General features: G+C 38.1%; 1 protein-coding gene across 3 annotated transcripts in view; it reads right to left on the bottom strand.

Moving 5' to 3' along the window:
• Positions 1-16,651, bottom strand: part of LOC127635281 (cyclin-Y-like) — an 82,371-nt gene that overhangs the window by 16,432 nt on the left and 49,288 nt on the right. For 2 of the 3 annotated variants that reach the window (XM_052115191.1, XM_052115190.1), the window contains 5 exons: positions 16,245-16,279; positions 15,405-15,508; positions 9,981-10,016; positions 1,807-1,864; positions 698-817 (listed from right to left, as the gene is read on the bottom strand). In XM_052115191.1, coding sequence (XP_051971151.1) covers positions 698-817; positions 1,807-1,864; positions 9,981-10,016; positions 15,405-15,508; positions 16,245-16,279 — 353 coding nt within the window. Of the gene's footprint in view, positions 1-697; positions 818-1,806; positions 1,865-9,980; positions 10,017-15,404; positions 15,509-16,058; positions 16,066-16,219; positions 16,280-16,651 lie in introns of all 3 variants that reach the window. The other variant, XM_052115192.1, reaches the window with a different exon arrangement.

A 16,651-nucleotide genomic window follows, 5' to 3' on the forward strand; every position in this document is an offset into this window, starting at 1 on the left:
TCAAGGAACAGACTCAAGCCGTCTCAATCTACATTTAGCAACATCACAATGACACACAAACTGTCTATCTGAGAAGTATTACTTCACTTTGCAGTCAAAGCCATAGATCCCCAGAGAATGAAAGAGGGATCTCAAACAACAGATCCGCAGCACTTTTATTAGTTTCACACAGCTTTTTGACTACAAGCGTACAGTCTGGTTCACTTTTACAGCTGTACCTCCGTCCATTCCCTTAAGCCCCTCACTGGCATTCACAGCCCACAGATATGTCTAATACGGGCAAATAAGTTTTCACACAGGCACAGTTGATATCGGAAAACCTTTTTGCTTTAATAAATAATAATATCATTTTAAAACTGTATTTTGTGTTTAATCAGATTGCCTTTGTTTTATGTTAGAATTTTGGAAAAATTAGTATGAGATATACACAAAAACAGAAGAAATCAGGATGGGGGCAAATACTTTTTCATAGCTTTGTAGGTACAGTTTCCACCCAGACAGCTGCTGGCCTTAGTGTCTGCTACTAAAGCGGTAAATATGACTGTGACGGTAAATCCACTTCAGTGTTGGTAAACCCTATTTTAACTTGTGCTACCGGGTCCTCGGCATTTCCAAATGTGCCACCAGCCAATCGAAAATGACACAGCTGAGCATGATTTCATTGGGTGACCATAAAGTCACATGACCTGTCACTCACCAGTGTAACTATGGCACACTCCGCTGTGAGCTGGGCGGCACTGAAGAGCATCCGGACAAATCGGTAGATCTGTTTCTGTTCCGGGTCGTGTTTGTCGTAATCCGACGGCACATCTGATTTCTGCGGGAAAAAGTGAGTCGGGGAGTTTGAGAACATTTAAGGGTAATTCTACAACTACAGGGTAAAACTAACAGATTTTATCTTTTGTTTTATGTTATATGAAGGGAACATTATTATGCTTTTTTCTTTTCTTTGGCCAAGCGATTTTTTTTTACTTTCAAATTCCAATAACATACAGATTTAATTGTTTTATCCATGTTCCAGATCCAGACTTTGAATTTGAACCCTTAAATGCATATATTCATTAGACCCCTTTAACCTCATCCCTTTATGGAGTTCTGCACCCACCTCTTCAGTACTCCTCAGTCTTTCTCTTATGAATAGTGTGACAATAAATACAATTATAAAAAGAAAAAGAAAACATATATTCTTTCTAACTGCCTAATTACGAAGTGTATAGGGTCATTAACGACCCGAGATATGTAATATCACATTTGAAATAATCGGATAACCTAGGAAAATGAAAGAGTCAACTTTGTTCAACAAATAATTCATTTCCAATATCTACTGAGTAAACATTATAGAATTTTTATTTTCAACCAAATTAGTCGTTAATTGAACCTAACCTCCCGTAATACAGTACTTATTTAACAAGGATATATATATTATTTCCAATCATGTTGTAATTTTGTCAAATTATCCAAAAAGTGTTATACAAAAGTGTTTGTATTAAGGATACATAAAATGCTATCTATCAGCTATTTAATTCCAAAACTATTTCAAATGTTATTTCCACAACAGAATGCTGTTTAAAACAACACATCATTTGAGATCTGGTGGAAATAGCATGTGGTGGGAATTTTCAAGTTTCAGAAAAACTGTCAAAAAATGACAGAACACTTCTGTCAAGCCTGCATGTTCACTGTTGGACATTTTTAATAGACAAATGTAATAAACTAGGGGGAGTATGAAAAATGTGCTTTAAGGAAGTGCCCATAGTTGATGAAACAGCTTTCTAACACATAAATGAGCTGCAGTAAAACACCTACCGAAAGTGGATGAAGTTTTTCATCAAAAATGTCTAACAACATTCGCCCGTCCACATTTCTGAAAGAAAAACGGTTGACAGATATTAGATTAGGAAGGACTGGTAATTATTGACTGTTTAAATGTATTTATATAATGCATTGACAAATGATGTTCTTTGAATGTTGGCTTAAAAAACCTTGTTTGAAAGCATAAAAAGCTTTAAAAAGACTTTACACATTAAAGGGATAGTTCACCTACAAATTAAAATTCTGTCATCATTTACTCACCTTCATGTTGCTTCGTGTTTAAAACAACAACAACAATAACAACAACAACAACAGAATTATATATATATATATATATATATATGTCTCAATTCCTTTTTTTGTACAATGTTGTTTTGGACCTCATTGAATGCACAAAATCATTTGAAATATTCTTAATTTCCTCTTTTGTGTTCTGCAGAAGAAAGAAATGGGTTTGGAACAAGAGGGTGAGTAAATTAATGAATATAGGAAAATAATGAATAAAAATGTTTGGGTGAACTATCCCTTTAAGAATTTGATGGGTTTTGCCAGACAGACAGACAGACAACAGTTTTCGCTAAACTGACCCAAACCAAAGTGCTAAAAACAGTGTTCTAAAGAAAAGCTCAGTGACGGATGCTTGTTTTCTAACAACAACATTTATCATCAGAAGTTTATTGAGAACTCAATGCAGTGACACATTCCTCACATTAACCCACCAAAATGGAAATATATAATCCCGATGGGTGTTGAGGTTTTTGTGACAGGTGGAGTTTCACTAGTGTGTGTGATGCTTCGAGCAACAGTATGATCTTTTACATTTGCTGCAACTATGCAAAGAAAAACACAAAACAACGTGAGTTTGGGGAAAGTTGTCACATGTTTATGTTATATTTCATAAATATATGCAATTATTTAATTTGAAATTTGTTGGCCAAAACTGTATATTTGTATTTTCTTGTAATATTTGCTACTTTATCTTATTTTGTAAATTGTTTTGTGTTTTATATGTATTGTTTAAATTGTGCTGAACAGCCTATAACAAGCTTTTAAAAAAAGAATATATTTAAGTACTATCACACAAGTGCTGTAGGTAATCACAGCAGTGCTGATTTAGGGCCAAATAACATGATTGCGAGTGTGATTTTGCTTATATACAACTGTTCAATGAACAAATAAATAAAAAATAAAAAAATAGAAAAACAGAGTACGTTCATAAAAATGCATTTGTGCATTAAACTACTTTCTTACATGACGGATCAGAATCTGCCGTTGCTGGTTCAAACCAAATGATGCATCCAATCCTTCTTTAGTAATTGAAAAAGTTCACTTCAGAAATAGTAGCATGGCTTGTGCTGTTTCTAACAAGTTATTGGATAAACAAGGATGGATGTGATGTGTGCGTGTGTGAGAGAGAGAGAGAGAGAGAGAGAGAGAGAGAGAGAGAGAGAGAGAGAGATGGAGTGTGTGCAATCACTTGTTGCCACTCCCAAGCAGAGATGCATACAGCTTTATGAAGGTCAGCTTTCTCAGAGGAAAAATAGCATCCAAGCGGGGGTATTCCTCTCTATTTCGTGGTAGTCATTCACTATAGAAACAGCGATGTCGTCCGCCATTTTAAACAGTGTGTATCAAATGTGGAAACTCTGTAAGCACCTTGAGTTTTGTAAAAAAAAAAAAAACAGTCTGGTGTGTCTCTCAGCCATGATAAGCCTTAATCCTGAAATTGTTCATTTAAAGCCGTTTAAAACAATGTCTTAGCTTAAGTAATGTAGTGGTAATACGAGCGATCACAGAGCGCAGTTCTATGTAACCAATGACTAACAGATTCACTTTACATCACCAACTGGCTCATATTACACACAAAAATTATATTTTGCCACCACCTGCTGGCTAACATATGTAATTTCAAAAATAAAGACAGTAACTCCTAAAACACATGCACTTTAGTTTAGAACGACATGAACACAAACGGAGTGATACACACAGTGAAGCGTCCGAGTGCTGATGCTGTCAGACAATCAGTGCTCATGGAACGGCTCTCGTCCAATCAGATTTGAGGACCGGAACTAACTGTTATATATATATATATATGTATATATGTATGTATGTATATATATTATATTTTGCCACCACCTGCTGGCTAACATATGTAATTTCATATATATACACACACACTGTTTTATATATATATATATATATATATATATATATATATATATATATATATATATATATAACAGTGTGTGTGTGTGTGTATACACACACACACACACACACACACACACAGTTGAAGTCAGAAGTTTACATACACTTTTTAACCACTCCACAGATTTCATATTAGCAAACTATGGTTTTTGCAAGTCGTTTAGGACATCTACTTTGTGCATGACACAAGAAATATTTCCAACAAAATTGTTTACAGACCGATTGTTTTACATTTAATTGACTATATTACAATTCCAGTGGGTCAGAAGTTTACAAACACAAAGTTAACTGTGCCTTTAAGCAGCTTGGAAAATTTATGTCAAACATTTAGACAATTAGATTCTGATATGCTAATTAGCTAATTGGAGTCAATTGGAGGAGTAACTGTAGATGTATTTTAAGGCCTACCTTCAAACTCAGTGCCTCTTTGTTTGACATTAAGGAAAAAAAAAAGAAATAATGCAAAAAGAAAGAATAGTGGACCTCCACAAGTCTGGTTGCTCCTTGGGAGCAATTTCCAAATGCTCATCGTTCATCTGTACAAACAATAGTACGCAAGTATAAACACCATGTGTCAACGCAGCCATCATACCACTCAGGAAGGAGAAAAATTCTGTCTCCTAGAGGTGAACGTAGTTTGATGCGAAAAGTGCAAATCAATCCCAGAACAACCGCAAAGGACCTTGAGTAGATGCTGGAGGAAACCGGTAGACACGTATCTATATCCACAGTAAAACAAGTCCTATATCGACATTACCTGAAAGGCTGCTCAGCAAAGAAGAATCCACTGCTCCAAAACCACAATAAAAAAGTCAGACTACAGTTTGCAAGTGCAAAGATCTTAATTTTTGGAGAAATGTCCTCTGGTCTAATGAAACAAAAACTGAACTGTTTGGCCATAATGACCATTGTTATGTTTGGAGTAAAAAGGGTGAGGCTTGCAAACCGAAGAACACCATTTCAACCATGAAGCATAGGGGTGACAGCATCATGTTGTGGGGGTGCTTTGCTGTAGGAGAGTCTGGTGCACTTCACCAATTTCACTTGGCATGACGAGGAAGGAAAATTATGTGGATATATTGAAGCAACCTCTCAAGACATCAGCCAGAAAGTTAAAGCTTGGTCACAAATGGGTCTTCCAAATGGACAATGACCCCAAGCACACCTTCAAAATTGTGGCAAAATGGCTTAAGGACAATAAAGGCAAGGTGTTGGAGTGGCCATCACAAAGCCCTGACCTCAATCCCATAGAATATTTGTGGGCAGAATTGAAGTCAATGCTACCAAATACTAACAAAGTGTATGCAAAATTCTGACCACTGGGAATATGATGAAAGAAATAAAAGCTGAAATAAATCATTATCTCTACTATTATTCTGACATTTCACATTCTTAAAATATAGTGATCCAAACTGACCTAAGACAGGGAATGTTTTCTACAATTCAATGTCAGGAACTATGAAAAACTGAGTTTAAATGTATTTGGCTAAGATGTATGTAAACTTCTGACTTCAACTGTGTACATACAGATATATATACATACAGACAGACAGACAGACAGACAGACAGAGAGAGAGAGAGAGAGAGAGAGAGAGAGAGAGAGAAATTGGTACTTTTATTCACCAAAGTGGCATTCAACTGATCACAATGTATAGTCAGGACATTAACATGAAAAATTACTATCACCATTTAAAAAAAAAAAAATTCTGAACTTCTTAAACTACTTCAAAGAGTTCTCATCAAAAAAATCCTCTGTGTGCAGCAATGACAGCTTTGCAGATCCTTGGCATTCTAGCTGTCAGTTTGTCCAGATACTCAGGTGACATTTCACCCCACACTTCCTGTAGCACTTGCCATAGATGTGGCTGTCTTGTTGGACACTTCTCACACACCTTACAGTCTAGCTGATCCCACAAAAGCTCAATGGGGTTAAGATCCATAACACTCTTTTCAAATTATCTGTTGTCCAATGTCTGTTTCTTTGCCCACTCTAACCTTTTCTTTTTGTTTTTCGGTTTCAAAAGTGGCTTTTTCTTTGCAATTCTTCCCATAAGGTCTGCACCCCTGAGTCTTCTCTTTACTGTGGTACATGAAAATGTGTTTAGCGGGTAGAATTCAATGAAGCTGTCAGCTGAGGTCATGTGAGGTGTCTATTTCTCAAACTAGAGACTCTGATGTACTTATCCTCTTGTTTAGTTGTACATCTGGCCTTCCACATCTCTTTCTGTCATTGTTAGAGCAGTTGTCCTTTGTCTTTGAAGATTGTAGTGTACACCTTTGTATGAAATCTTCAAACTGGGAGATGTTCCGGTCCGCCTCTGATGACGACATCGAGGTTTACACTGACAGCGTAACGCGTTTCATCAGGAAGTGCGTAGAGGATGTTGTTGCGACCAAAACAATACGGATATACCCCAACCAGAAACCATGAGTTAACGGCGAGGTTCGCGCGGCACTCAATGCGTGGTCCTCCGCTTTTAATTCTTCTAACACGGAGGAGCGTAAACAAGCCAGTTATGCCCTCCGTAACACTATCAGTGAAGCCAAACACCAGTACAGGCACAAACTTGAAGGTCAGTTCAACACCACTGACTCTAGAAGTATGTGGCAGGGAATTAATACCATCACGGACTACAAACGGAATAAAGACTCCGCTGTGAACACCACTGCATCTCTCCCGGACGAACTTAATACATTTTATGCTCGTTTCGAGGACAACACCACCGCCCTCGCGGAGAGAGCACTCGCGGCTGACGCTACAGAGGTTGATTCACTCTCCGTCTCTGTTGTGGATGTAACCCGATCCTTCCGACGGGTGAACATCCGTAAAGCTTGGGTCCAGACGGCATTCCGGGCCTCGTCATCAGAGCGTGCGCGAATCAACTGGCTGCTGTTTTTACGGACATTTTCAATCTGTCCCTCTCCCTGTCTGTAGTCCCCACATGCTTCAAAACATCAACCATTGTGCTTGTACCGAAGCAAGCCACAATCACTTGCTTAAATGACTGGCGTCCTGTTGCTCTGACCCCCATCATCAGCAAATGCTTCGAGAGGTTAATCAGAGATTACATCTGCTCTGTTTTGCCCCCCTCTTTGGACCCATTGCAGTTTGCCTACCGCAACAACCGCTCCATTGATGATGCCATTGCATCTACACTACACACTGCTCTCTACCATCTGGAAAAAAGGAACACATATGTGAGAATGCTGTTTGTTGACTACAGCTCAGCATTCAACACCATAGTGCCCTCCAAGCTTGATATGAAACTCCGGGCTCTGGGCTTAAACAGCTCGCTGTGCAGCTGGATCCTGGATTTCCTGTCAGGCAGACGTCAGGTGGATAGAATGGGCAGCAACATCTCCTCATCACTGACCCTCAACACTGGAGCCCCGCAGGGCTGTGTTCTCAGCCCCCTACTGTATTCACTGTACACACACGACTGTGTGGCAACACATAGCTCGAATGCCAACATTAAGTTTGCTGACGATACGACGGTGGTAGGTCTGGTCACTGACGATGATGAAAGAGCCTACAGAGAGGAGGTGCACACTCTGACACGCTGGTGTCAGGAGCACAACCTCTCCCTCAACGTCAGTAAAACCAAGGAGCTTGTGGTGGATTTCAGGAGGAAAGACGGAGAACACAGCCCCATCACCATTAATGGAGCACCGGTGGAGCGAGTCAGCAGTTTCAAGTTCCTCGGTGTCCACATCACTGAAGAACTCACATGGTCCGTCCACACTTAGGCCGTTGTGAAGAAGGCTCACCAGTGCCTCTTCTTCCTGAGATGGCAGAGGAAGTTTGGAATGAACCACCACATCCTCACACGGTTCTACAGCAGTACTGTAGAGAGCATCCTGACTGGCTGCATCACTGCCTGGTACGGCAATAGCAACTCCCACAACTGCAAAGCCCTGCAAAGGGTGGTGCGAATTGCCAGAAACATCCTAGGAGGTGAGCTTCCCTCCCTCCAGGACATATACACCAGGCGGTGTGTGAAAAAAGCTCGGAGGATCATCAGAGACTCCAGCCACCCGAGTCATGGGCTGTTCTCACTGCTACCATCAGGCAGGCGGTATCGCAGCATCAAGACCCGCACCAGCGGACTACATGACAGCTTCTTTCCCCAAGCAATCAGACTTTTGAACACTTGATCTATCAGGATCAATAATTAGCACTGCACTTTATTCATCTACAATCTCACACTGGACTGTAAACATATTCTCCTCAATATACTACTTCATATATATATATATATATAATTCATATACTCCTTATTGTATTGTATATTGTGTGTATTGTTTACTGTACATTGTATATAATTATTGTGTTGTGTAAGTATGTGTACATTTGACTTGTAAATTGTTTTGTGTAAGTATGTTGTTTACTGTAACTGGTATATGTCTCGTCACTGTCATGACTGCTATGTTGCTCAGAACTGCACACAAGAATTTCACCTACTGTTGCACTTGTGTACATGGTAGTGTGACAATAAAGTGATTTGATTGACTTCATTCCTCAAAACAATGACTGACTGATGAGTTTTTAGAAAAAGTGGTTTCTTTTTTGTCATTTTTGACCTAATATTGACCTTAAGAAATGCAAGTGTATGCAATAGACTGACAACTCAAAAACAAACACAAAGACAAAGTTAAGCTTCATTTAAAGAACCAAAAAGCTTTCAACTGTGTTTGATATAATGGCAAGTGATTTTCCAGTACCAAATGATCAATTTAGCATGATTACTCAAGGATAAGGTGTTTGAGTGATGCTGCTGTCCAGATTTGATCAAAAATGACTTTTTTCAAATAGTGATGGTGCTGTTATTTACATTCTGATGCTTCACTGTGTGTCTGCATCACTCCGCTTGTGTACATGCTGTTCTAAACTAAAGTGTAAGACATTTTTGTGTGTAATATGAGCCAGTTGTTGACGTGAAGTGAATCCGTCAGTCATTGTTTACATAGAAAAGCGCTCCGTGATCGCTCGTATTACTAATACATTACCAAAGTTAGGAAATAGCTTTAAATGGCTTTAAACAAACAACTTCAGCATTACGGATCATCATAGCTGAGAGAGACAACTAATTTATTACAGAACTCAAGGTGCTTACCTTTTATCTGAGTTTCCACATTGGATACATACTATTTAAAATGGTGGAGGACATTGCTGTTTCTATAGTGAATGACTCTTGCGCACCGGCTACAGTGAAATAAGAAGGAATATCCCCGCTTGGATGTCTATTTTCCACTGAGAAAGCTGACAGCATCTCTGCTTGGAAGTGGCAACAGGTAATGGCACATGCTCTCTCTCTCTCTCTCTCTGACTTGTTCATTGAACTGTTGTATATAAGCAATATCACACTTGCAATAATGCTATATGGCCCTAAATCAGCACTGATTTGAATACCTACAGCACTCAGTGCTGATGTAGGGCCATATCACACTCTTGCTCGTGTGATATTGTATATATATATATATATATATATATATATATATATATATATATATATATATAAAACTGTGTCACTATATAATAGCATGTATAATTGCATCCGTCACAGATGAATGTGGCCCTCTTGGCTTCTGAAGCGGAGTACCTCTGCAATAAATTGTCCCACTGGAAATGGCACTGCATGACTTTGCTGGTGCCACTTTGAAATAAACCTGAGAGCTACTCATATACACACATCACGTCTTTGAACCTCCAGACAGGAGGACACTCTATCTCTCACACACAGAGCAGCGCAGCACATGTGCTTCAGTTCTACAGAGAGTGCTATTTCAACCCCAAAGTCCAGACCATTTAAGAACTCCAGGCTGTCAGTTTGAAGTGTGACACAATGAAACTGCACTCTGCTGGACTCCACAACTCCATTTAGCAGGACCAGAAGAAAAACAGTTTTCCTGCGGTGTCATTCATATTGCTTTAAATACTCAAACACATATAGAAGTCATACCTGTTCTTTATGTGGTAGTATATTGCGAGGGAGACACTGTGAACAGAAGAAATAGGGGAAATTGATATGATGTAATAATCAGTATGATGATATAATATTAATTCAAGCTAAAGGGGTCCTGGGGCTTTTATCCAGAGTAGATATTGATATTTCACTAAACCTACTTCATATTTTATCTAACAGATACAGTGCAAGGGTGAATCCTACAAAAACATATACTGTAAACACCCCAAAACACAACAAAAACAAAAAATCATGAAATTATACTTTGCATAAAGAAAATTAGGCTCATTACTGTCATGCATCTGGATGGTTTACTTTTTTCCCCTCAATAATAATTCTAATTAAATTCTCATGATTCTAATACAATAATTGTTCTGCTTTGTTATGAAATGACTGCAATAATAATACTATATTAAAGTTATTTTTTAATTAAAAAGACAGATATGATCACTGTTTGCATTCTAGTGTTGTACAGAGCCCCTTAGAGAACTACATATTGCGTTTCCTCGCAATAAACTAACCATGGATTTACTATAGTAATATTGAAGTGACCATGACTGTAGTAGCCATGGTAAATTTTGTGGTTACTATAGTTTCACTATAAATACCATGGTTAAACTATGGTTACTGTAGTAAAACAATGGTTCATTTCCTAAGGGTTAACTGTAGTTTTACTATAATAACCACAGTTTAACTGTGGCATTCGTAGTAAAACCATAATCAAAAATCTACCATTGTTTTTCAAAAGTAAGCATATTGTAACCATGATGTTTGTGGTAAAAACATAGTAATAATATAGAAAAAACTAAACTATAGTAATAATAATTTAAGCATTATTAATAATACCAAAAAAATAAAATAATAATAATAAAACATTATCTTGAAAGTACATGTTTTGTTTTGTGTGGAAACCATGGTTTAAAAAAAATACACGTACCACAAATTAGCCATGGTGTTACTATAGTAAAACTGTAATCTAATTTTTATTACCATAGTTTTTATTTTCCTGTATTAACACTATGGTTTTACTTTAAATATCATGGTAAATATGAGCTGACTGTGGTCAAGTCATGGTTAATTAATTTTAATTTGGTTTTACTAGAAGTCCGTAGTTCAACTTTGGCTACTGTGGTAAAACCATGTTTTTTGTTTGTATTGGGGACTGTGAATATATATATATATATATATATATATATATATATATATATATATATATATATATATATATATATACACAGCCATGGCCAAAAGTAGTGGCAGTGACATAAATTTTGTGTTTTGCAAAGTTTGCTGCTTCAGTATTTGTATTATTTTTTCACATGTTTCTATGGTATACTGGAAAACAATAATGAGCATTTCATGAGTTTTAAAGGCTTTTATTGGCAAAAACATTCACTATAGGCAAAGAGTCAATATTTACAGTGTTGACCCTTGTTCTTCATAACCTCTACAATTCGCTCTGACATGCTGGTATCAACTTCTGGGCCAAATCCTGATTCATGGCGATCCACTCTTGCCTTATTAGTGCTCTGAGTTGATCACAATTTGTGGGCTTCTGCTCGTCCACTCGCCTTTTGAGGATTGACCACAGGTTCTCTATGGGATTAAGAAACGGGGAGTTGCCTGGCCACGGATACAAAATTTCAATGTAATGGTCTCCGAGCCACTTCATTATCACTCTTGCCTTGTTACATGGTGCTCCATCATGCTGGAAAATACACAAATCATCACCAAATTGCTCCTGGATCATTGGGAGAAGTTGCTCTTGCAGGACGTTTTTGATACCTTTCTTTATTCATGGCAGTGATTTTGTGCAGAATTGTGAGTGAGCCCACTCCCTTGGATGAAAAGCAACCCCACACATGAATGGTCTCAGGATGCTTCACTGTTGGCACGACACAGGACTCATGGTAGAGTTCACATTTTCTTCTCCAGACTATCAATTTTCCAGATGTCCCAAACAGTCGGGAGGGGGCTTCATCAGAGAAAATATCTTTGCACCAGTCTTCTGCTGTCCAATCCTTGTACTTACTGCAGAATTTCAGTCTGACCTTGAGGTTTTTCTTGGAGATAAGTGGCTTCTTTGCTGCCCTTCTTGACACCAGGCCATTGTCCAAAAGTCTTCACCTCACTGTGCGTGCAGATGCACTCACACCAACCTGCTGCCAATATTGCGCACGCTCTGCACTGGTGGTGACACGATTTCATAGCTGACTCCTCAGGAGGAGACGGTTTTGGCGCTTGCTGGACAATCTGGGATGTCCTGAAGCCTTCTTCACTGCAGTTGAACCTCTCTCCTAGAATTCTTGATGATCCGGTAAATGGTTCTTTCAGGTGCAATATTCTTTGCAGCAATTTCCTTGCATGTGAGGCCATTTTGATGCAAAGCGATGATGGCCTCACATCTTTATTTAGAGGTAACCATTGCTAACAAGAACACAAGGTTTGGAAGCACGTCTTCCCTCCTTTTATAGCAATCAGTCTGCTCTTATAATCTAATCAGAATAATAGAGTGATTTAACCTGACTAGTACTCGTTCACACTTTCCCAGGTGCTGCTGATATGATTAGTAGCATGATGTTAGCTGGTCATTTTGTACCAGGGCCTTGGGTTTTTGTGATAAAGTGCATTTTTTTTGGCCAATGAATCTTTTTGCATTTAAAATGCATCTGATCACTCTGCACAATAATCTAGAAACAATGTGAATCAACACCACAACAACTGAAGCAGAAAACTTTGCGAAAAACTAAATTGATGTCACTGCAATACTTTTGGCCATGGTTATATATACATTCTTAACGGAGTCATGTCATGAGGAACCTTTTTTTTTTTTTTTTTGGACAGAGGAAATTGTACTACTGGACGGTTCGCTGCTAATATGAACGCAAACATACCAAATAGTGAAAAACCGAACTGCTATTGATGATGTACGCGGCAGACAAATGCTAATATTCATCACATTATTGCACATGCAATACATCCGTGGCAGACAAACATGATTGTTGTTTTGTGCTAGTACATTTTTGGTGGTAAATCCAAAGAGATTAACACAGTGAAGCTGATATCTTCTTGAGTTGTTGCCTAGTTACAGTAGTAAACAGCTGCTGCTTGCAATCACGTTGATGACATAATCAGACCGTGGTTCAGACCCAAAAAATATGATGAGAACAGAGACCAGCAGGGGCAGGGGGAGGGGGAGGAAACAAACTCTGGTTCGAACCAAGTGTGAAAGCACGCTTATTGTTTCCAGCCTAAAAAAATGACTCATTTTGAAATCTGGCCCATTGTAAAGTTGGAATGGGACTCATTTGAATAGCCCCTGTCTCCACAACAACCGTTATCATTACGCTGATGAAGATAGAGCAAATTAGGTACTTCAAAACTGAAACATACATTACATAAGTGGTACTTATGTAACTGTAGTTGTCAGTTTGAAAGATTCATGATCATTACTCCAATGCAGAGTGGATTGTGCTCATTAAACTGTTACTCACCCCCAATAAAACATAATTGCTCACAAAATATTGTGAGATTAAATAATTTTTTTATGTGAGAAGAACATGTAGCTCAGAGTGCAAAGAAACACAGTGGTGTATTAAACATTCTTAGCCAGGATGTCCCATATTTTGGCCGAAATGATTGCACCAGGAAGCCCTTATGCCATCTTTAAGCAGAGATCCCCGATCATTTCGCCGAACGACAGTGCCATATTGAAGTGGCCACACTACAGGAGGCGAACACCCTGGTCGACCGTCCATTAAGGCAGGATATAGATTTATTAACCCTTCACATTCACAGCTTTTGCTAGTCTGCACTATTTTTACTTCTCTCAGCTTTATATAGCATTATTGTATCACCCAATCTTGAATGTCAAATAATACAAGTATTCAAGTGCAACAATGTGCTGACTTTAAGCTCTGATTGTTATTTCACCAAAACAACTGTTGTAGTGTGATGGCGTACTTCACATTAATTACAACAAAAAGTATATCTATCAATGATTGTCTGGACTGAGTGCTTTTAGGCGATTTTGTAAATCACTTGCACATTTTCATTCTTTTATTCTGAGGAAAAAAACAGCTCCATGAGTGTTGGCGCCGGTTGTTTGCATTTTGTGTATATTATGGGGATCTATTTTTGGGAGCTACGTCTTATCCATTTATCACCATAGACTTAATTCCGCAATTTTCGTGCCAGCGCAAGCACAAGTGGGTGTAAGTGGGAGTGTTTGTGCTATCTGTGGGTGTTTGCGCTATCTGTGGGTGTTTGCGCGCAAACTGTGGATGTTTTTTATGTTAATGAAGTGCATATGACCACTTGTTATTTCGATTGTTTTCATTTCGTTTAGTGTAATTTAAATTTAGAAATATATTTGGTTAACATTTTTCACGTTTCAGTAAATTAATTGAATTGTTCCAGATCACAATCGACTGGTAGATGTGAAGTGCGTGCTGATACAATAACTGATAATAATAGCCATGTTTTGTGTACATGTAAATTACAATTGTTAATAATACTTACGTTCTCAACAATTTAACGCTGTACATCCAAATCCTGAACTACATTTTCCATGCGTATAAAAGGAACGTGTAAATAGAAATATGCAAGGATGCAGTTAATGCACAAAATAATTTAAGTCCATATTTGTATTCTTCTAATTCAATGCATATAGTCAATTTACACAACAGATTTCTTATGAAATGTGCTGTCTTTGTTTATATCACTTGTGTTTGACAGGGAACAGACTATATAATAGGATGCAGATGCTGCAATAACTGGAAAAAAATCTCAGAATTCAAATTGCACTTGACCCAGCCCATAAGCACTTTGTGTGTGCGATTTGGCCAAACCCATTTGCGCCTAGACTTAGCACATGCTTGCACGAAAACCCCAAAACCTCATGGCCATGCCCACTGACTTTGCGCTTATGACTTATGGCGCTTAGCCCTAGCATTTTTAAAATAGGGCCAATGGGGCCCAAAGTCTTAAAGGGGACAGCAAAGGAAGCATTTCAGACCGAGGTTGTAGAGACAGGGTGAGAAAAGGTCATTTAATCCTATATTATGATCACTGTGCAAAAACCTTTACTAACACTATGTGAACCACAAGGAAAATATATAAAAATATAGGCCTACTTAATTTTCTTCAAGCAAAATACAATTTCTAAATTCCTTATTTTGATTTTGGGGTGAAACATGACCCGAGACATGTTCTTGAGTGCAATGACAAAAATAAATAAATAAATAACACCATATACCGGTACAGTAATACGATATTGAAACCATTGGCAATTATACAGAGCATCATTATTTTGTAAGTCATGGCATATCAGTCAATATTATTATTTTTTAGATATGTAACAAAAAACATTTTATACGTTTAATTAAAGCTCTATAAGTGTATTATAGAGGATTCGAGTACCATTTAATAGTATACTTGAGGTTGGGTTGACTGACAGTGCTGTCGTCCAGAAAGATCGTAGAACAGGAGCTGTACTTGCGCCTCATTGGACCAGACGGATGTTGCTGAAAGACAAGGACAAGCAAAATGCACACTAAAACATCACTTATGCACACACACGCATGCACGGACGCGCACAAGTGCACGCACACACACACTAAACCTGCAAACAGGCTGAAAATTAGACCACCTGTGGCCCTAACAAGCCATTATCTTCTCATTTCTACCTGAACGATTCTTGCTTAATGTGCTTGTGTGTGTCTGCGTGAGTGCAAGCATCCCATTTCTGTCCAAGTAAATACACGCCACAATATAATTACAAATGAAACTTGCTAAGAATTTTAGAGCAAGATATCAAAGCTAGATATAATAAGCAACACTAAAAATGCCAAAACCAAAGCAAATACAATATCACTTTTAAAAGGAAAACAAATAGAGCAAAATGAGCTGAAATACTTTACCTTTGACTCCACAATGTGTGTTAACTTGCAAAATAATACAAGACATTAAAATAGGGACAAAACTTATTTAGTATATAAGTAGCACGCAATAATGAAATAAAGAATATCAAGCCATGCATATTAAATCTTTTATAGAACGAAGGACTAACAGAACAGTAAGGCTGTTAATGAACACAACACAAGCTCCGAGACTCATGCAGAATTTGTCGGGGCATTCTCGTATGGAGGTTGAGCAACTTGATTAGTTCTGTAGGAGAGGTGTGACTTAAGGGAATGCTTTCATTTCAGGCACTCTATGGGAAAAAAAGGAACTACGGAATCCATCACTGGTGGTACTTACATGGTTGACATACAGACTTTTCCTTTTTTCCCGAACTGAAAAGAGAAATGGGTAATTAGCAACACTAGGACAACACTTGTGTAGTTCATTAGAGCAAGAGCAGAGGAAAAAAGCCACAATTATAGTGGCATCAAAATAACAGGGATTATTTATGTTAAGTATAATACGTTTTTGGTTTTAAACTGTGTTTTGGTTTTTCCTCAACAGGTTTGGGGGCAAAGAAACTGTAAGCAGAAAAAAAAAAGCATGATTTCAAATAAAGGATGGTCTGATGGTGCTGAAATTAGACTTTGTTGCAGATAGGGGGCGGTCTGTCTCTAATGTCACTTTAAAAAGTGGTCAAGGATTTGCTAGTCTTGCAAGAAGCAGACTTCTGACAAATGACAAAGTCTAGTTCATTTTGCAGC

Source organism: Xyrauchen texanus, chromosome 42 (genome assembly GCF_025860055.1).
Source record: "Xyrauchen texanus isolate HMW12.3.18 chromosome 42, RBS_HiC_50CHRs, whole genome shotgun sequence".
Lineage (NCBI taxonomy): Eukaryota > Metazoa > Chordata > Actinopteri > Cypriniformes > Catostomidae > Xyrauchen > Xyrauchen texanus.